At 45.6% G+C, this 22,855-nt stretch overlaps 1 protein-coding gene across 1 annotated transcript in view; it reads right to left on the bottom strand.

The window, feature by feature from the left end:
- Positions 1-1,273: 1,273 nt before the first annotated feature.
- Positions 1,274-22,855, bottom strand: part of traf6 (TNF receptor-associated factor 6) — a 53,527-nt gene continuing 31,945 nt past the window's right edge. Inside the window, exons 6-7 of the mRNA XM_068045951.1 lie at positions 16,684-16,761; positions 1,274-2,604 (exon numbers count right to left, since the gene is read on the bottom strand). Of these exons, the coding sequence (XP_067902052.1) occupies positions 1,666-2,604; positions 16,684-16,761 (1,017 nt within the window). The 3' untranslated portion in view covers positions 1,274-1,665. The remainder of the gene's footprint in view (positions 2,605-16,683; positions 16,762-22,855) is intronic.

Here is a 22,855-nt window from a genome sequence, read left to right as displayed (position 1 = left end):
CGGCACATGTGCAAATGCAGCCTCATCCACTGAAATGTCACTGTCTGCGACGTCTGTCAGCTGCCAGTAATAAAAATGGCACTGCTCAATTTGACAAAATAAAAACAAATTGAACCCAAACTCCCCTCAGCCTAAACAGCTGTGATCAGCACCTCCACACCACCCCCAACAAAAAGAGCCACCCAACCTAATCCCACCTTCCAGTATTTGGTCCATAGCCCTGCAGATTACAGCCCTTGAGATGCATATCCAGACGCCTTCTAAATGAGATGAGGGTCTCTGCCTCTACTACCCTTACAGGCAGTAAGTTCCAGACCCCCACCACCATCTGGGTGAAAAGATTTTTCCTCATCTCCCCTCTAATCTTTCTACCAATCACTCTAAATCTATGTCCTCTCATCACTGACCTCTCTGCTATGGTGAATAGACCCTTCACCTCCACTCTATCCAGGTCCCTCACAATTTTGCATTCAACAATTTCAGAGTATGACTGGCTTTTTTAATATATTTCTTTCATTATTTTTTTTTTAACCATGTGCCTGTTTTTCATGTACTTTTGGATAGAACGCTCAATACTCTGCCATTAACACTCTCTCTGGACTAATGCTTTGTCTTTCACCACAACCATTAACACTCTGCCTTTGTCTCATTACATTTTTGTAACTTAATCTCTCCTGCCCTCTGCCCTATCACACACCTCCCTTTTTGTTCTCCCCCCCACCAACCACCACCCACCCACCCCCACCGCTTCACTTACTTAAAATCTAATTTGTTTTAACCTTTGCCAGTTCTGATGAAAGATCACAGACCTGAAACGTTAACCCTGCTTCGCTCTCTAGATGCTACCTGACCTGTTATTTCCAGCACTTTGTTTTTATTAAAGAATTCTATTTGCCTTCTTAACCACCTTATTGACCTGTCCTGCTACCTTCAGGGACCCGTGACATTTACTCCAAGGTCCCTCACTTCTACAACTCTCAGTATTCTCCCATTAATCGTGTATTCCTTTGCCTTGTTTGACCTCCCCAAATGCATCACCTCACACTTATCCGGGTTGAATTTCATTTGCCACTTTTCTGCCCACCTCACCAGACCATCAATGTCTTCCTACAGCTATCATCCTTGTTATCAACCACATAGCCAATTTTTGTGTTGTCTGCAAACTTCTTGATCACATCCCCTACATTTATGTCCAAATCGTTAATATATACCACAAAAAGCAGGGGACCTAGCACAGAGCCCTGCAGAACGCCACTTACATTGACTAACAAAAAAAAATACATTCCCATTTATTATACAACAGATGTGTGGTGCCAGGTACATTCGACTCAAATCAGCTTAATCACTCTCTGACAGGGCATATATCTGCACTCAAACATAAAAAGATATGAAAATAAAATTTTGTATAAAACAAATAATAAATGACTGGCGTCAGTTCAAATTTACCAGCCTATCTGTACTTATCACCGTAACCCATGATTCTCAAACATTCAAAGCAATGGGCCCTTCTGTTTTTGATGGCAGTGACCGAAGGAGGAGGAAGTAGGCCTCCTCTTACCACTGGTAAAGTAACACTGTTAACTGGCTATATTGTAACAGGCCACGGCCATTGTGCTGGCAGCATAAAGTGATGTCATTAAACAACAAAGCGGCACCAGCCAGTTGTCACAGACCGCATTCTGCTGAGCGGGGCTGGAAGTCATCTTTCCTCATCCAGTTCAGATCCGACCGGGTCACGACCTCGCAGCGGACAAGGAGCATATCGTCCTTCACATAAGTGCGCTGATTGAGGGCCTTGAGGTGCAGGAAGGTGACGTAGCCGAAGCCCTTAGGGTTGCGCTGCAGAACAGGCCGCTGGAAGGCCAGCAGCTCGGGCTTGCTCTCCATGACTTCCTCATGGTTCTGCTTGATGGGGCCCTCGGACTGGTCAAGGATGGAGAGCCGGATGGTGCCTTGGAAGGGCCAGGGCAGGTAGCTGTCATACTCGCCCTGCATGGTATGCACAAAGAGTGAGATATAGTTGGAGCAGCGCTGGGCACTGGGTGTCTGCAGATGCAGGCGGAGGCACAGCTTGTAGCCTGGCTTGCCCGTATAGAAGCCGGGGCTGTGGAGTACCACGGGCTGGTCCTCTGCCTGCGCCAGCAGGTGGGCGCTGAAGTTTTCCACCTTCCAGATAAAAATCCCATTGCACTGCTGGGCCTCCAGCTCACCGAGGCGCTCCTCCAGCGCGCGGACACCCCGCTTCAGCTCCCCCACTTGGCCGCTCTGCGTCTCCATCTTGGCGGTGAGCTCACGGATCTGGTGGTCTTGCCGGACTAGGCGTCCCTCCAGCTGCTGGACAGTCTCCTTCAGGTTCTGGATCAGGGGTGAGCAGTCACATGATGCTGAGGCCCTAGACGGCAGCGGAGGTGACGGCTGAGAGTGCGAGGCCTGCAGTGGCCCTGGGAGCGTCGCTGGCTGGAAGTCAACCTCCGAACACAGTGTGTCGATGCAGGACACCTGGGAATTCAGTCCTGTGCTCACGCTGCGCAGTGTCTGGGCCATCATCCGCATGTGGGCCTGTGTGTAATCCTGTAGGTGCATGGCCAGGTCATTCCTCTGCATCTAAATGATTTGAAGCAGTTATGTTAGCAAGCATTAAATTTAATTCAATTGTATAGAGAAAGGCAGCAACAATTTGCATTTATATAATGCCTTTAACATAATAAAATGTCCCAAGGAGAAATCAGATAAAATTTGACATAGAAACATAGAAAACAGGAGCAGGAGTAGGCCATTTGGCCCTTCGAGCCTGCTCCCCATTCATTATGATCATGGCTGATCATCCAACTCAGTAACCTGTTCCAGCTTTCTCCCCATATCCTTTGATCCCTTTCGCCCCAAGAGCTATATCTAACTCCTTCTTGAATTCCACAGGCTCACCACTCTCTGGGTGAAGAAATTTCTCCTCGTTTCAGTCCTGAAAGGTTTATCCCGTATCCTTAGACTATGACCCCTGGTTCTGGACTCCCCCACCATCGGGAACATCCTTCCTGCATCTACCCTGTCAAGTCCTGTTAGAATTCCACAGGATTCTATGAGATCCCCCCTCACTCTTCTGAACTCCAACGAATATAATCCTAACCGACTCTATCTCTCCTCATACGTCAGTCCCGCCATCCCAGGAATCAGTCCGGTAAACCTTTGCTGCACTCCCTCTATAAAAAGAACATCCTTCCTCAGATAAGGAGACCAAAACTCCACACAATATTCCAGGTGTGACCTCACCAAGGCCCTGTATAATTGCAGCAAGACATCCCTGCTCCTGTACTCGAATCCTCTCGCCATGAAGGCCAACATACCATTTGCCTTTTTTACCGCCTGTTGTATCTGCATGCTTACCTTCAGCGACTGGTGTACGAGAAAACCCAGGTCTCATTGCATATTCCCCTCTCTCAGTTTATAGCCATTCAGATAATAATCTGCCTTCCTGTTTTTGCTGCCAAGGTGGATAACCTCAAATTTATCCACATTATACTGCATCTGCCATGCATTTGCCCACTCATTCAACTTATCCAAATCACCCTGAAGCCTCTCTGCATCCTCCTCACAACTCACCCTCCCACCCAGTTTTGTGTCAACTGCAAATTTGGAGATATTACATTTAGTTCCCTCATCTAAATCATTAATATATGTTGTGAATAGCTGGGGTCCTAGCACCGATCCCTGAGGTACCCCACTAGTCACTGCCTGCCATTCGGAAAAAGACCCATTTATTCCTACTCTTTGTTTCCTGTCTGCCAACCAATTTTCTATCCATCGCAATACACTACCCCCAGTCCCATGCACTTTAATTTTACACGTTAATCTCTGATGTGGGACTTTGTCGAAAGCCTTCTGAAAGTCCAAATAAACCACATCCACAAACATGAAGCGCTTAAGGAGGTATTAGGACAGATGATCAAAGCTTGGTCAAAAATGTAGGAATGTCTTAAAGGAGGAAAAAACACTAGAAAGTTTTGAGAGGAATTTTGAAGCTTGGGGCCTGAGTAGCTGAAGGCAAGGCTGCTAATACTTGGATAAAGGCAAAATATTGTGGATGGCAGGATCCCCAAAGACACATTGTACAGCGAGCTCGCCACTGGTATCAGACCCACCGGCCGTCCATGTCTCCGTTATAAAGACGTCTGCAAACGCGACATGAAATCGTGTGACATTGATCACAAGTCGTGGGAGTCAGTTGCCAGCATTCGCCAGAGCTGGCGGGCAGCCATAAAGACAGGGCTAAATTGTGGCGAGTCGAAGAGACTTAGTAGTTGGCAGGAAAAAAGACAGAGGCGCAAGGGGAGAGCCAACTGTGCAACAGCCCCAACAAACAAATTTCTCTGCAGCACCTGTGGAAGAGCCTGTCACTCCAGAATTGGCCTTTATAGCCACTCCAGGCGCTGCTTCACAAACCACTGACCACCTCCAGGCGCGTATCCATTGTCTCTCGAGATAAGGAGGCCCAAAAGAAAAGAAAGAAAAGAAAGAAGAAAAGAAAAGAATTGTGGATGCTGGAAATCTGAAATAAAAACAGAAAGTGCTGGAAATACACAGCAGGTCTAGCAGCATCTGTGGAGAGAAAAACAGTTAACTTTTCAGGTCTGTGACCTTTCATCAGAACTGGCAAAAGTTAAAAATGTAATCAACTTTGAGCAAGTGAAAAGAACAAAAGGGAAGGTCTGTGTTAGGGTGGAAAGCAGGAGAGATTAAATGACAAAGATGTCATGGAACAAAAGACAAAGGGAGTAGTAATAGCCATCGTAAAATAAAAAGCATTTGTCCAGAGAGTGTGTTAATGGCAGAATAATGATTAGCTCTGTCCAAAAGCAAAAACATGAAAAGTAAAGTTTGAGACTGGTATATGGCAAAAACAAAAATCAAAATGGCAATCTTAGTCTGAAGTTCTCAAACTCAATGTTGAGTCCAGAAGACTGCAGAGTGCGTAATCGGAAGGTACTGTTCCTCGGGCTTGCATTGAGCTTTACTGGGACACTGCAGCAGGCCGAGGACAGAAATGTGGGCGTGAGAGCAAGGTGGTGAATTAAAATGGCAAGCAACCGGACGCTTGGGGTCATGCTTGTAGACTGAGCGGAGGTGTTCCGCAAAGTGGTCATCCAGTCTGCATTTGGTCTCCCCAATGTAGAGGAGTGAGCAGTGAATACAGTATACTAAATTGAAAGTCGTACAAGTAAATGCAGGCTCATCTATACTATAGAAAGGGAGTTCAGGACTTTGACCCAGCGACAGTGAAGGAAATGCGATATAGCTCCAAGTCAGGATGGCGTGTGGCTCGGAGAGAAGCTTGCAGATGGTGGTATTCCCATGCATCTGCTGCCCTTGTCCTTCTTGGTGGTAGAGGTCAAGGGTTTGGAAGGTGCTGTCGAAGGAGCCTTGGTGAGTTGCTGCAGTGCATCTTATAGACGGTACACACTGCTGCCACTGCACCGGCAGTGAAGGGAGTGAATGTTGAAGGTGGTGGATGGGGTGCCAATCAAGCAGGCTGCTTTGTCCTGGATGGTGTCGAGCTTCTTGCATTATTGGGGCTGCACTCATGCAGGCAAGTGCACATTATTCCATCACAGTCCTGGCTTGTGCCTTGTAGATGGTGGAAATGCATTGGGGAGACAGGTGGTCAGTTACTCAACACAGCATTCCCAGCCTCTGACCTGCTCTTGTAGCCACAATATTCATGTGGCTGGTCCAGTTCAGTTTCTGGTCAATGGTAACCCCCAGGATGTTGATTGTGGGGATTCAGCAATGGTAATACCATTGAATGTCAAGGGGAGATGGTTGGATTCGCTCTTGGTGGAGATGGTCATTGTTTGGCATTTGAGGCGCGAATGTAATTTGCCACTTATCAGCTCAAGCCTGAATGTTGCCCACATCTTGTTGCATATGGACACAGACTGCTTAAGTCTCTGAAGAGTCACAAATGGTGCTGAACATTGTGCAATCATCAGTGAACATCCAGGCTTCTGAACTCATGATGGAGGGAAGGTCACTGATGAAGCAGCTGAAGATGGTTGGCTTAGGACACTACACTGAGGAACTCCTGCAATGATGTCCTGGGACTGAGATGATTGACGTCCAACAACTACAACCATCTTCCTTTGTGCTATGACTCCAACCAGCGGAGAGTTTCCGCCGATTCCCACTGACTCCAGTTTTGCTAGGGCTCCTTGATGCCATACTCGGTCAAATGCTGCCTTGATGTCAAGGTCTGTCGCTCTCAACTGACGTCTGGAGTTCAGTTCTTTTATCCATGTTTGGACCAAGGCTGTAATGAGATCAGGAGCTGAGTGACCCTGGCAGAACCCAAACTGAGCATCAGTGCGCAGGTTATTGCTGAGCAAGTGCCACTTGATAGCATTCGACAACACCTTCCATCACTTTGCTGATGATCAACGGTCGACGATAGGGCGATAATTGGCCAGTTCAATTTGTGAACAGGACATACCTAAGCAATTTTCCACTTTATCAGGTAGATGTCAGTGTCGTAGCTGTACTGGAACAGTTTGGCTAAGGGTGTGGCTAGTTCTGGAGCACATATCTTCAGTACTGGAGTGAATCGAATTGGCTGATGTCTGGCATCTGTAATGCTGGGGACTTCAGGAGGAGGCAGAGATGGATCATCAACTCAGCACTTCTGGCTGAAAATTGTTTCAAATGCTTCAGTCTTATCTTTCGCACTGATGTGCTGGGCTCTCCCATCATTGAGGTTGGGGATATTTGTGGAGCCACCTCCTCCAGTTAGTTGTTTAATTGTCCACCAACATTCACGGTTGGATGTGGCAGGACTGCAGAGCTTAGATCTGATCCGTTGGTTATGGGATCATTTAGCTCTGTCTATCGCATGCTGCTTATGCTGTTTGGCATGCAAGTAGTCCTGCGTTGTAGCTTCGCCAGGCTGACACCTCATTTTGAGGTATGCCTGGTGCTGCTCCTGGCATGCCCTCCTGCACTCTTCATTGAGCCAGGGTTGGTCTCCTGGCTTGATGATAATGGTAGAGTGGGGGATATGCCGGGCCATGAGGTTATAGATTGTGGTTGAGTACAATTCTTCTGCTGCTGATGGTCCACAGCGCCTCATGGATGCCCAGTTTTGCATTGCTAGATCTGTTCGAAATCTATCCCATTTAGCACGGTGACAGTGCCACACAACAAGATGGACGGTATCCTCAATGTGAAGGCGGGACTTCGTCTCCACAAGGACTGTGCGGTGGTCACTCCTACCAATACAGTCATGGACAGAAGCATCTGCAGCAGGCAGATTGGTGAGGACAAGGTCAAGTATGTTTTTCCCTTGTGTTGCTTCCTCCACCACCTGCCGCAGACCCAGTCTAGCAGCTATGTCCTTTAGGACTCGGCCAGCTCGGTCAGTAGTGGTGCTACCGAGCCACTCTTGGTGATGGACATTTAAGTCCCCCACCCAGAGTACATTTTGTGCCCTTGCCACCCTCAGTGCTTCCTCCAAGTTGTGTTCAACATGGTGGAGTACTGAGTCTTCAGCTGAGGGAGGGCGGTAGGTGGTAATCAGTAGGAGGTTACCTTGCCCATGTCTGACCTGATGCCATGAGACTTCATGGGATCCGGAGACGATGTTGAGGACTCCCAGGGCAACTCCCTCCCTACTGTATACCACTGTGCCACCACCTCTGCTGGGTCTGTCCTGCCGGTGGGACAGGACATACCCGGGGATGGTGATGGCAGTGTCTGGGACATTGTCTGTAAGGTATGATTCCGTGAGTATGACTATGTCAGGCTGTTGCTTGACTAGTCTGTGGGACAGCTCTCCCAACTTTGGCACAAGCCCCCAGATGTTAGTAAGGAGGACTTTGCAGGGTCGACAGAACTGGGTTTGCCGTTGTCATTTCCGATGCCTAGGTCGATGCCGGGTGGTCCGTCTGGTTTCATTCCTTTTTATTGACTTTGTAGCGGTTAGGTACAACTGAGTGGCTTGCTAGGCCATTTCAGAGGGAATGTAAGAGTTAACCACATTGCTGATCTGTTCCTCAACCCCAACTACCTGCCTTGGCTCTATAAGCCTTAATACCCTTGGCTAACAAAAATCAATGTCTTAAATTTTCAATTCAATCCCAGTCTCAACTGTTTTTTGGAAGAGAATGTTCCATATTTTCATTACCCTTTGTGTGAAAAGCTGCCTGCTTCTTGTCTAAGCCTGTCATAATCTTGCAACTTCCATTAAATCTCCCCTCAATCTACTCTGTTCTAATGAGAACAAACTCAACCTTGTAACTAAAATCCCCCATCCCTGGAACCATTCAGGTAAACCTCCTCTGCACTCTCTCAAGGACCCTCACATCCTTCCTTACTGTTCACCACACCTCCAGGTTTGGTGTCATCAGCAAATTTTGAGATTTGACTCTGTATTCCAAGATCCAAGTCATTTATATATAGCAGAAAAAGCAGTATTCCCAGCACATACCCTTCAGGTACACCACTGTCTACCATCCGCCAGTCTGAAAAACAACCATTTACTACGCATTGCTGTTTTCTGTTATTACGACCAGGTGAGAAAGATGTCTAGGGGTCTCTTTCAGCCTTCACCTGATCTTATTGTAAAGGATTTAATTTTTAAACACAGTGTTTTGAGCTCCCCCATGGTGAATCCTTGTTCACCACTTTCCACTTAAAAGGCAAAGAAATGAGCATAAACAGGCGTTCTTCGGTTTAAAGAAGAAAAGTGAAATTTATTCAAACTTAAACTCTAATTCGGTTAACGCCTACGGATACATGCCATGCCCCACGCTAGCATGCATACGTGATATGCTCATGCAAATAGAAACAGAAAACAGAAGAAAAATAAAGTGACAGAGTTTGAGGCAATTTCTGAGGAGGGTTTTTTTTATAACTGTGCTTTGAGCTCGCTGCAGTCCTTGATTGAAGATATGGTGTTGTTTTTCTTTGGGGCCCAGTATTCTTCTTAAACCTTGTTCACTGTAGGAGACTTTTCTCTCTTGGGGTTCATGTGTCTTCAGTGGTTTCCAAAGCTGGTGAGAACGAGATGAGAGCAGCAGGAGAGAAGTCTTTTCCAGTTCAGGAGCAAACAGCTTTCTGAATTCAAGTTCAAATTCAAAAAACTCCAACAGCCAGTTCGTCATGTGACTAAACTGCTCAGACCACGTCTGTGCATTCGGCCATCTTAGCCGTTAACCTGGAATGCTAGCCTCTCCACCTTCAACGTCTGGTAATCAAAAGTCCATTGTGGATTAAAATGGAGTAGGGAGTTACCCCTTTGTCCTTTCCCAGTACTGTCTGTTACAATGCAAAAAAGGTCTTTCCGGTGAGGGGACTGGCAATTCCTTGTGATAGGCCCTCTTTTCTTCCCAGCAACAATTTAAATTTTAATGTTCATGTGGCAAAATTTGTGCCTCATTCTTTGGCAGGTGGGGGCCTGCATGACACCTCCACACCCAGGGGAATGAAATGCGATTTTAAAAAATGGCACATTTCATTAAAAGGTTTGACGGAGATTTAAGATACAGAAAGAAAAACCATGCATTTCTCTCATTCATTTCCATTCATTCATCAATCTTAAAACTTATTAAAATAGCCTTTTCTGAGTGCCAGTGCTGCTTTAACTTTTGGGATCCCAGTAGCCACATGGTTCTCTGGGGAAGCTTTTCTTCAGTTTGCCCATTGCCATGACTTTTTTTTATTCATTCATGGGATTTGGTTGTCGTTGACTAGGCCAGCATTTATTGCCCATCCCTAATTGCCCTTGAGAAGGTGGTGGTGAGCTGCCTTCTTGAACTGCTGCAGTCCATTTGGGGTAGGTATACCCACAGTGCTGTTAGGAAGGGAGTTCCAGGATTTTGACCCAGCGACAGTGAAGTAACGGCGATATAGTTCCAAGTCAGTTTGGTATGTGACTTGGAGAAGAACTTGCAGGTGGTGGTGTTCCCATGTATTTGCTGCCCTTGTCCTTCTAGTTGGTAGAGGTCGCGGGTTTGGAAGGTGCTGTATAAGGAGCCTTGGTGCGTTGCTGCAGTGCATCTTGTAGATGGTACACACTGCTGCCACGGTGCGTCGGTGGTGGAGGGAGTGAATGTTTGAGGATGAGGTGCCACTGAAGCGGGCTGCTTTGTCCTGGATGGTGTTGAGCTTGTTGAGTGTTGTTGGAGCTGCACCCATCCAGTCATAGGGTTTTGTTCCTGCTAAGGTAATTTTTTTTTCCCCAAGAGAGTTAGGAGTGGCTGGGTCTATCCTGAACCCCCTCTCATGCTGAACCATGCAAAGGCTTTTGCCTTCAGGGGACTGGTGGTTCCCTTTTCATCTGAATGTGGGGAAGGATTCTTTGTTAATCTGCCCTTTGTTCTCTGGGACAGTCCTGCCTTCAGGTATGTGTGCAGAACTGACAGCACTCTCCTCTAGCACTTCAACCAGGTGAGACATCACTGTAACGGTTTCTGTGCCCCCTAGAGGTCTCTGTCTCCGCAGTTTCCTGTAAATGCTGTTAGCAACCTCTGGTGGGGTGCTTCTGGAGTCTGCATTTACATAGGAGGATGTGGAGTCTACCTTTTAACATTTTTTGGGATTAGCTGACCGGACAGTAGGGGTTTTCATCCAGAATTCTTCCCGAACTTACTTTAACCTGCCCTCTTGGTCACTTTTTCCCCTTCTTTTTCCAAACTTCTGCCAACCGTGTGCTTGCCTATCACCTTTTGTTCTCGGCGGGGGTCCCTCCCAGTTCATCAGCCCCCTGCTGCGGGGTCCTCCTAACAGGACTTAGGGGTGTAGGTTTCACTAAGTTGGGGTTTCCCCTCAACCTGGCACATGTGGCAACTCCTGCAGTACTCCACCACAGTTTTGTGGAGTTTTGGCCAGTCAAACTGTTGTCTTATGCAGGCTTTGATTTTTCGTATACCGACATGTACAGCCAGTGTAGTCTCATGGGTCCTTCTTAATATTTCTCCCCGGTACCTCTGTGGCACCATTAACTGGAACTACTGTCCACTCCTTGCCCTCAGGTCTGTGAGGAGCACTCCATTTCCTCAACAGTACCTCATTCTTTAAATAGTATCAGGGACTCCCTCTACTTCATTTTCAGACTGGGCAGCCTGTGCTAACTCTCGCATTACTGGGTCGGCTCACTGAGCCTCAGCTAGGGAAAAACCATTTAATTCATTCCCTGGGTCTCCTATCTTTCCAAAGAAAGTCTCGGACAGACAGACCTCATTGTCATGTGCCTGCAGTGCCAATGCAGTCTCCTCTGGGGGAGCTGGTCTGATCATGGCCTGATCCACTACACATTCAGGGACGCTGCAGGGGGCCGTCTTCTGCCACAGCCCTGTCTCTCTGACGTCCTGCAGGTCTTTCTTTCACTACTGGGGAGCATACCACCTTCACCCCCGCCAGATCATTACCTAGGAGGTCAACCCCATCCACAGGCAAACTAGGGACAATCCCTACCGTCACCGGTCCTGAAATTAGGTCGCACTCCAGGTGCTCCCGGTGTACAGGTACAGGCATATACTGTCCTGCAATACCATTCACCACCATTTTGGTGTTCACTGCACTCTGGGGCAAAAGGGTCAGGCCTTTTCCCAGTAAAAGGGATCTAGTCTTCCCTGTGTCCCTGAGAATCACTATGGGCTTGCTTGCCCCACTCAAGGGGTATGGGACTTACTTCCCCTTCAAACACAAAACCCTGATCACCTTCTGGAATCCTATTAATTTTTCCTGCACTGGCCGTAATAAGCTTCCTGGGTTACACCCGCACTGCAGTTAAAACCACAGCTTGTTCTGCTGGGCTTTCCATCAGGGTCCCGTCTTCACTGAGCGGGTGTGCCCTGATTAACCCTACCAGTTTTCCCTTTAGTTTCCAGCAGTCAGCTTTTAAATGTCCTGTTTTATTACAATAGAAGCACATAGGTCTCCGGGTCTCACTTTTGCTCACAACACCTTCCTTTTTGACTGGAAGAGGGCCCCCTGTGTCCCCAGCTTTCCTTTCTTTCCCAGGACTGCCTGGGTGGCGATCACCTTCCTATCCTTTGTCCTTTTCAGATTTGTGGGGGTGATTAGGAAAGTTTCTCCCCTAGGAACCCGACTTATAAATTAAAGCAAACTCAACGGCCGCTTGCTGGGCTCTCTGAACCCGCTGATCCTCTACATGGGTCTTTATTGAGAATGGGAGTGTGTTTTTAAATTCCTCTAACAGAGTCTCACAGCTGAGCAGTATTTTAAGAGCCCTCAGCCACTGGTCAAAAGCCAGCTGCTTACTTCTTTCAAACTCCAGATAAGTCTGATTAGCTTGTTTTTTGAGGGTTCTAAACTTTTGGCGATAGGCCAATCGGTCCTAATTCATATGCCCCGAGGATAGCACTTATGGTCAGTTCATAATTTGATGAACTCTCATCTTGCAACAAAGAATAAATCTCATGGGCTTTTCCGGTTAGCTTTGTAAAGGAGACCAGGTCTCAGCTGGCCATTTTAGCTGCCTTGCAGGTTTCTCAAAAGACACAAAAAACGCTTTCACATCTTCCTCATGGAATTTTGGAATTAATTGAGCGAGCTTTAGCAATTTTGCACCCAGTCCTGAATTTTGCTTCTCCATATTGGCCATGCTTTCACTGGAGTTACTCTGTCACCCCCTAGTTAACGCAAGCCATCTCAACTCTCTTTCTTCGCATTCTTTCTGGAATATTCTTTCTCTCTCCTGTCTTTGTTTCTTCATGTTCCTTCTGGAAGGCTCTTTGTTTCTCCCTTCCTGCCTCACCCTTTCTCTTTCCCTGTCCTCTGATTCAAGTTTATTTTGTTCCAATTGTATCTTTGTTAGCAGTACCCTGCTTCTTCAAATTTAAGGGAAAAATGGTTAGCCACTAGTCTTGGGAGTTCAGACTTCTAGCCTTGCCACATACAGTCATCCCACACTGCTCAGCCATTTTTCTCAACTCCTCCATTGAGCTACTAGCTTCAGTTACAGACATGTCAGTATTCAATCACACAAGAAAACCTGTATTAATCTTGCTCTTTTTTTAATGGGAACAATTTGGCTTCCCACTTCCAATTTCTCTTGTTTGTCTGTGGGTAAAATGCCAGACGCTAGCACCCAAATTTCTGTTACGACTAGGTGAGAAAGTTGTCCAGGGATCTCTTTCAGCCTTCACCTGGTTTTATTGTAAAGGATTTAATTTTTAAACACACTGTGTTTCGAGCTCCCCCTTGGTGAATAACCCTTGTTCACCACTTTCCAATTATAGGCAAAAGAATGAGCATAAACAGGCTTTCTTAGGTTTAAAGAAGAAAAATGAAATTTATGAAAACTTAAACTCTAATTCGGTTAATGCCTACGGATATGCACCGCACCCCACGCCAGCATGCATATGCGATATACTCATGCAAATAGACAGGAAAGAAAAGAAATATAAAGTGAAAGAGTTTGAGGTAATTCTCTGTGGCAAGTTCAAATTCAAAAACTCCAACAGCCAGTTAATCATGTGACGAAACTGGTCTGACCACATCTGTTTGTGTATTCAGCCACATTTGCAGTTCACCTAGAATGCTAGCCTCTCCACCTTCAACGTCTGGTAATCTAAAGTCCATTGTGGATTAAAGCAGAGCAGGGAGTGGCCTCTTTGTTCTTTCCAAGTACTGTCTGTTACTATTCAAAAAAAGGTCTTTCCGACAAGGAGTCTGGCAATTCCTTGTGGTAGGTCCTCTTTTCTTCCCAGCAACAGTTTTAAGTTTTAATGCTTATGCGGCAAAATACGTGCCTCATTCTTGGCAGTTGGGGGCCTGCATGACATCTGTCCTTGAGCCAATTTTTAAAAATCTAATTGGACTGTCCTTACACCATTTCTTGCATAAAGGTGTCACATTTGCCACTCCAATCCTCTGGCACCTCGCCCATATCCAGAGAAGATTGGAGGAATATGGCAAGCCCTTCCACTATCTCCATTTCTCACTTCCTTTAGCAACCTGGGATGCAAGCTACCCAGACCAGGAGACTTATCTACCCTACACAGAGCCAGCATTTTTAGTACCTCCCCCTTCTCAATTTACCCTACCATTGCCTCTACTCTCTCCGTTTCGACTGATATTTTGTCAGATTCCATTTCCTTAGTGAACATGGCTACAAAGTACTCATTAAGTATATAAGCCTTGCCCTGCGCCTCTCAACATTTATCGCCCTCTTTGTCCCTAATAAGCCCCACTCCATCTCTTAATATTCACTTAATATTTACATGCTGGTAGACGATCTTTGGGTTCCCTTTTATAATGACTACCATTCTATTCTCATATTCTCTCGTTACCAGTCTTATTTTCCTCTTCACCTCCCCTCTCAGCTTATTGTATATGGCCTGGTTCTCACTTGAAGAGTTCACCTGACATGCATCATACACCTTTTTTTAGTTTCATCATAATCTCTATCTCTCTCGTCATCCAAGGGGCCCTGTTATTACTTCCCCTACCTTTCGTCCTTGTTAGAATGTACCTAGTCCGTACGTGAAGCATCTCTTCCTTAAAGATAACCCATTGTTCCAAAACAGCTCTACCTGTCAGTCTTGTGTTCCATTCTACCCTGGCTAGATCCCTTCTCATCGAAAATATGAAATGAACTGGAAGAATTATGAAATAAAAGTAAACTGTTGAACTAAGCTACATGAAAAAGAATACTTTGTTACCCAGCAACATGGACGGAGAGGTCAGGTGATCCCTTCCTGTACTGCCCATCAACATGTTTGGCCGTTGAAGACGGGCCCATTATTAATGTAACTTGCCACAATGTTTTGAGTCCTTGCCTCACCCTAGCTGTCCCATTCATCAACACTCCCAGATTTACCAATCAAACCTGTGACGGGGTTAGAGTAAATGCTTTCACCCAATGGGTTATTGAGAATATGCAATTTTACTACAAATAGCCACTGAACTGAGACAGCAGCTAAGTGGGAGGAACAAAGATTAGAGTAAAGTCAGCAAAATCCCATAACCACCTTCTATAAACTCGACTCAATTCTCCTTTCCCTCCCCCGCTCTTACCCAATTTTGTCTTACTCCTGTCTGGTAACACCTGTAAAGATTTGGACCGTATAAATGTTGGCAATATAAAGGTTTATCAACTGCAAACACAACTTTTCAGTCCTGCTACACACATCCCATTATCAGGAGTAACTTGGGCTTTATAAATACAGCACAAAAACAAGGAAGTTTCGATAAACCTGTACAAAACACTGGTTCAGCCTGTATTGGAGCATTGTGTCCAGTTCTGGGCACCATACTTTCAGAAGCATGTTAAGGTGTTAGAGAGGGTACAGAAAAGATTCATGAGAACAGTTTCAGGGTTGAGGAACTTCAGTTATGTGGATAGGTTGGAGAAGCTGGGGTTGTTGCCCTTGGAGAAGAAATGATTAAGAGGAGATTTGATAGAAGTGTTCAAGATCATGAGGGGGTCATAGAAAGTTTGGACAGAGTAGATCGGAAGAAACTGTTCCCATTGGCCGAAGGATCCAGAACCAGAAGAGACAGATTTAAAGTAACTGGCAAAAGCAACAGCAACATGAGGAAAAACTTTTATGCAGCAAGTGGTTAGGATCTGGAATGCACTGCCTGAGAGAGTGGTAGAGGCAGTTTAATTGAGGCCTTCAAAAGAGAACTGTATAATTATCTGAAGAGAAAAGATCTGCAGGGCTAAGGGAAAAGGCAGGGGAGTGGGACTAGGTGAGTCGCTCTTGCAGAGAGCTGGCATGGACACAACAAGCCGAATGGCTCCTTCTGTGCGGTAACCAATCTATGATTCTATAAGGGCTTACCATCAGGAATAATCCTCACCCTCTAGTGGTGTAAAGACTCACATCAACAATCTTACCCTGTTCTGGTATATGGGCATACAACAATCAGGAGCATCCTTGCTCTTCAGTGGCTGAAGAATATCCCATTGTTGGCATTAAGGGAGTAACTAGTTACATGGCAGTCTCCCATCAGGGGTAATCATTACTCTGTGCTGGTACTTTGATGTTCAATTATCAGAAGTAATTATTCTGTATAAATGCGCAAATTTGTTAACTATCAAGAGTAATTATCATTCTGTGCCAGTACATGGATGTACAATTATCAGTGTAATCATCACCCTGCTGGTGCACAACTGTATAATAATTATTCCATACTGATGCACAGATGTATAATTATCAGGATCAATCATTACTCTGGACAGATACATAATGTACAATTGTCAGAGCTAATCATTACTCTGACTGGTACAATCATCAGGAATAATTACTCTGATGCATGATTATCAGGAGTAATCAGCACTCTGGACTGCACAATTATCAGGAGTAACTGGTACCCAGGAACGACCAGGAGTAATCCATATCCTCTCCTGGCTCATGTTTTATCAGCATCAGGAGTGAAGATCGAACAATTTCTGGGCTTCATTTCCCTCAGTGGTGATCCAGTTAATGGTTTTGTATAAAACTCCTGTGCAGGCTATTTTAACAATCACTAACCCACTTAAATTAAATAATGACACTAAAAATAAAAAAACTCATACCCACTTCCTGTTCTAAACTAATACACAGAGGTACAATTATCGGGGTAAGGAGGCAAGATCTCATTTATTTTACTCACGTACAGGGTTTTAGACATCACTCCCTTGAATCAGTCTCTACAATGGCACAGAACATTGTGGCACTGACTCACCTTTTCCGGGCAGCCAAAGGCACTGAAAGTGCAGGGGACGGGTGCTTTTGGACAGTCCAGATTATAATGGTTCTGCATCTGTGGATAGAATCATTTTATTTAAATTAAAACCAAGAAGTGAGGCATAAAAGTGGAGAACAGAAATATATATCAGTTCACAGTGTAGTGTCCTGTGGATTTACTCTGGTATGTTCCTCTTCCTTCCAGGAGTTGGCCATCCCACATCCTCCTGCTACTCTGCAGGAAGAACAGATGGACAGGTTCCACCACAACTACTTTCAGTTTCCCAACCCTCCATCACAAGATCAGATCAGACAATCTGCTCCCCTCGCCCTGGCACAGGAAGCCTCACAACCACTAATCTAGAGGTTTGAAATTAAGGTCAAAGAACCAACTGGGCAGGAGAACCAGCAACATACCCAGTGGCCAATCGATGTATCATTAAAGAAAGTGTAAAGTGCTTTACATTGGAGGTCGTTCATAAAAAAGTTCATGTCAAGAGGCTTCCTACATGTGACAATATCACACAGTGAGTGTCGATGCTGAAAAGCCTTTACTTGTCCACTGGACTAGCTGCTAAATACATGCTGGCTAATTTTATCCCAACCCTGGCCCATAGCCACTCAGGCCAATCGCCACCCCAGATCAGCTAACTCGGAATAGACCAGGGGCTCAAACTTGAGACCTTCTTGGTCTGCATGGTTGAGTGGAACACCAGGTGGTGGATATACTCAACTGAGTCATGGCAAGAATTTGACATGCATCTTTTGGAGTAAACTGGTTGCGTCTGAGATTTACAGCTCATAAATATTACCCACAAGGGTATTACATAGAATTTACAGCACAGAAACAGACCATTTGCCCCAACAAATCTATGCCAGTGCTTCTGCTCAATATGAGCTTTCTCCCACACTTAATCCGTCAGCATACCCTTCTATTTCTTTCTCCCTCATGTACATATCTGGCTTCTCCTTAGGTACAACTATGCTAGAGAAGTCAACAAACCCTCCTTGGGGATACAACAGAAACCAAATCTCGGCAGTCCCTGCATACTCAACACTTGTGCAGGTACAGACCCTGTGCACTTATGACTACTTATACCCACCTATTCAGGCACTCCGAAAATCTGAGGGGTAACCCATCAGCTCTTAGAGTGAATTGTTTGCCGTTAGAGTATTACCTCAATTACCTCACAATATTCTCCAGTGCTACTGATGGGATGTCCCAAAGACAACAGCAGGAAATCACAACCAAACACTCATGTAAAATATTATGTCATGCTACTTAACTTTTCCAAAAATAGTATATTCAGATTTGAATGCTATGGAATACAGTGATAAGATTACAATAAATGCAGGAGGAGTGCAATGTATCAAACAGCTAGGTCTCTGGCTGTGTACTCCATGGAACCTTAAGAATCACACCATACTTTGGTGTTTACAATATGTAGTATTTTACATTGGGGGGGGGGGGGGGGGAAACACCAAAAGACAGAACTGGGATCAGTTTCAGTCTGCAATAGGAAACAATGTGCATTTGTAGGAGAAGTACTAAGGAGTGGGTGTGTACTGAAGCCAGATTGGTTCTTGATCTCAATGGAATTGAAGTTCTGGAAACACCTGTGTTGTTCCCATTATCTGCAAGTTTCATTCTTCAGTTCCAGAGTACAGATTGGTATAAGAAAGCTTACATCATCCAAGCAAACCGCATCTCTGCCTACCAGGATAGCTTGACTTAGAGGTTCCCTTCGCTGACGGGCACCTTCCAAAGTTCTCTCTCCCTCTTCTTCCATCCCACTACACCCTAGCTCTATTTTTTCAAATTAATTTATTCAAATGACATTGCATTTCTGGTAAGGCAAACGTTTATTGCCTTCAAGAAGATGGTGATAAGTCGCCTTCATGAACCACTGCAGTCTGAGATGTAGATACACCGATAGTGCTGTTACATAGTGAGTTCCAGGATTTTGACGCAGCAACGACGAAAGAACAGCGATGCATTTCCAAATCAGGATGGTGCATATCTTGGAGGGGAACCTGGAGGTGGCGGTGTTCCCATGCGCCTACTGTTCTTGTCCTTCTAGGTGGTAGAGATCGCAGTTTTGGGAAGTGCTACTGAACAGGTCTTGGCAAATTGCTGCAGTGCATCTTGTAGATGGCACACACTACTGCCACTGTGCACCGGTGGTGGAAGGAGTAAACATTTAAGATGATGGATGTGGTGCTGATCAAGCAGGCTGCTTTGTCCTGGATGGTGTTGAGCAGCTTTAGTGTCATTAGAGCTGCACTCATCTAGGCCAGAGGTTCTCAAACTGGGTTCTACAGACACCTGGGGTCCCATGAATGAATGTGAAAATGATTACCATGCAGGGACAGACTTATGGGTGGGCAATGTAGGCAACTATCCAGGGCACCGTGGTCAACAGCAAGCGAAGGAGTGGGGGCTGGAAGAGGGCCTGGTGCGAGTGGCAGCGGAGTGCACTGCCACATGTCGCGCAGGATGGGCTAGCTGTCTCACCTCGGAGGAAAGTGTGAATGGACCAGCATTGAGAATGGCACGAAGATAGCCAGGTAGACCCAGTTTCCAAGTCTAGTGGTGGGTACTAAGTAAGTTCAACCTTGTTCAGAGAGGGGAGTTTTAAAAAAAATTAAGTATTGAACTCAAAGAAAGGGCGCCAACATACAAATACGCCCAGAGCACCGTTTTCACAAAGGTTGGGAAGACAAAATAAGGTCCCGCCTGGAAGAAGAGAATAATTTATGAGTATCATTGTAAAACACTAAACCCAAGGGTAGACGGACTCTACAGTGAGAAGCAGGCACGCCCAATTTCTCATCTGTAAATACCTGTTTCCTTAAAAGCATTATAAAAACACTTTACATGCAACTCTTTCATAGAGTATTATATGGTATTATAATTTAGATGGGGTCTGTGATTACCAACCCATTTGAAAAGGGGCCCTTCAGCCAATAAAGTTTGAGAACCACTCGTCTAAGCATCTGGGAGTATTCCATCACATTTCTAACTTGTGCCTTGTAGATGGTAGAGAGGCTTTGGTGAATCGGATGAGTCACTCGCTGCACAATTCCTGCCTCTGACCTGCTCTTGTAGCCACAGTATTTATACGGCTAGTCCAGTTAAATTCCTGATCAATGCTAACTCCAGGATGTTGACAGTCAGGGATTCAGTGACAGTAATGCCATTTAATGTCAAGGAGAGATGGTTAGACTCTCTCTTGCTGGAGATGGTCATTGCCTGGCACTTGCATGGCGCAAATGTTACTCAGCCCAAGCCTGGATGTTGTCTAGGTCTTGCTGCAATCGGGCAGCAACTGCTTCATTATCTGAGGAACTGTGACCTGATGGCGGAGTGAAGATCATTCATGAAGCAGCTGAAGATGGTCGGACCTAGGACACTGCCCTAAGGAATTTCTACAGCGATGACCTGGGGCTGAGATGACTGGCCTCCAACGATCACAGCCCATCTTTCCCTTGTGCTCGGTATGACACAGCCAGTGGAGAGTTTTCCCCTTGATCCCCATTGACTTCAATTTTGCTAGGGCTCCTTGATGCCATATTCAGTGAAAAGCTACCTTGATGTCAAGGGCAGTCACTCAACTTGCCTCTGGAATTCAGCTCTTTTGTCAGTGCTTGGACCAAGGTTGTAATGAGATCAGGAACCGAGTGATCCTGGCGGAACCCAAACTGAGCATCATTTCCACCCTTGCCACAATACCGAAACCCATTCTTAAAAGTCGCAAATGCCATCCTATGTGACTACGACTAGGTGACTATATCTGTTATCCACTTTCTTCTCTGCTTCCCTCTCCCCTACATTTTCTATCAACCTTTCCTTCTAATAATTGTCTCTGTCTACCTTCTGCTCTAATGATGTAACCAAAGTATTGTACCTTTCTCTCTCTTTGATGTTATGCACTAATTTCCTCTTCTCTCCAGCCATTTCCAGCACTTCCTCAGCTCAACTGCTGAAACCCTCTGTCACTTCTAGACGTGACTATTTCAACACACTCCTGGCCAGCCTCACTCATCCTACCCTCTGTGAACCTGAGGTCATCCACAACTCTGCTGCCCATGCCCTAACTCGCACGATATCCCTCTGCTCACCGACCTACATTGACTCTCGGTTAAACAAAGCCTCAATTTTAAAATTCAAACTTTTCAAATTCCTCCCATGCCTTGCCTCTCCCTACCTCTGTAATCACCTCCAACCTGACAACAGGATATAGATCAACTGGGAAAGTGGGCAAGGGATAGGCAAATGGAATTTAACGCAGACAAGTGTGAAGTGATGCATTTTGGGAAGTTAAACCAGGGCAGGACATATACAGGGAATAGCAGGGCCCTGGGGAGTGTTGTTGAGCAGAGAGACCTTGGGGTGTAAGTACATAGTTCCCTGAAAGTGGCAACACAGGTAGACAGGGTGGTGAAGAAGGCGTATGGCATGCTTGCCTTCATCGGCCAAGGCATTGAGTACAAGAGTTGGGACATCATGTTACAGTTGTACATAACGTTGGTTAGGCTGCATTTGGAGTACTGTGTGCAGTTCTGCTCGCCGCACTACAGGAAAGATGTGATTAAGCTAGAGAGGGTGCAGAAAAGATTCACAAGGATGTTGCTTGGTTTGGAGGGCTTGAGTTATAAAGAGAGATTGGATAGGTTGGGTCTGTTTTACCTGGAGCGAAGGAGGCTGAGAGGGACATGATAGAGGTATATAAAATTATGAGAGGCATAGATAGGGTAGATAGCCAGAGTCTGTTTCCCATGGTAGGGGTGACTAAAACTAGAGGGCATAGATTTAAGGTGAGAGGGAGGAGTTTTAAAGGGGATCAAAGGGGTAATTTTTCACACAAAGAATAGTGGGTATCTGGAATGAGCTGCCCGAGGAGGTGGTGAAGGCAGGAACAGTAGCGACATTTAAGAGGCATCTGGACAGGTACATGAATGAGCAAGGCTTAGCGGGATATGGAATTAATGCAGGCAGGCGGGATTAGTATAGATAGGCATTATGGTCGGCATGGACGCGGTGGGCCGAAGAACCTGTTTCTATGCTGTACGACTCTATGACTCTAACACTCCAGGGTATCCAAGTTCCTCCAACTCTGGTCTCTTGAACGTCGCCAATTTTAATCGCTCTACCGTGCTTTCAGCTGCCAAAGCCCTAAGCTCGGGAATGCTTCTCTTCACTTTCCCCGTTTAAGATGCTCCCTAAAACCAATCCCTTTGAGCATCTGCCCTAATATCTCCCTATATGGTGTAGTGTCAAATTTTGTTCATTAACGCCCCTGTGAAGAGTGTTGGGATCTTTTACTCTGTTAAAGGTGCTATATAAATAAAAGTTCTTGTTGTCATTATCAGCGAGCAGGTTATTGGTTAGTGTTACGACCAGGTAAGAAAGATGTCTAGGGTTCCCTTTCAGCCTTCACCTCGTCTTGCTGTAACAGGGTTTTAATTTTAAACACACCGTGTTTTGAGCTCCCCCTTGGTGAATCCTTGTTCACCGCTTTCCAATTATAAGGCAAAGAAATGAGCACAAACAGGCTTTCTTAGGTTTAAAGAAGAAAAGTGAAATTTATTAAAACTTAAACTCTAATTTGGTTAACGCCTACAGCTACACGCTGCGCCCCACGCTACCATGCATATGCGATACGCACACACAAATAGAGACAGAAAAGAGAAAAAAATAAAGTGGAGAGATTTGAGGAAATATCTGAAAAGTTTTTTTGTTACTGTGCTTCGAGCTCACTGTAGTCCTTTTGCAGACAGTTCTTACTTGTAGGTAATTCTTGCTTTTCGTTGGAGCCCAGTATTCTTCTTAAACCATGTTCACTGTAGGAGACTTTTCTCTCTTGGGGTTCCTGTGTCTTCAATGGATTCCAAAGCTGCTGAGAACGAGATGAGCAGAGAGGAGAGGCTGTGGCGAGCCAGCCACGAGAGGTCTTTTCAGTCCAGGAGCAAACAGCTTTCTGCCAGTTCAAAATTCTGTGGCAAGTTCAAATTCAAAAAACTCAGGTTGCCCAGCAAGTTAGTCATGTGACTAGTGGGTGTGACCACGTCCGTTTGTGTATTCAGCCACCTTAGCAGTGAACCTGGAATGCAAGCTCCTCCACCCTCAACGTCTGGTAATCAAAAGTCCATTGTGGATTAAATTGGAG

The sequence above is a fragment of the Heterodontus francisci genome, chromosome 14 (genome assembly GCF_036365525.1).
Source record: "Heterodontus francisci isolate sHetFra1 chromosome 14, sHetFra1.hap1, whole genome shotgun sequence".
NCBI lineage: Eukaryota > Metazoa > Chordata > Chondrichthyes > Heterodontiformes > Heterodontidae > Heterodontus > Heterodontus francisci.
This window is presented reverse-complemented; position numbering and strand designations above follow the sequence as displayed.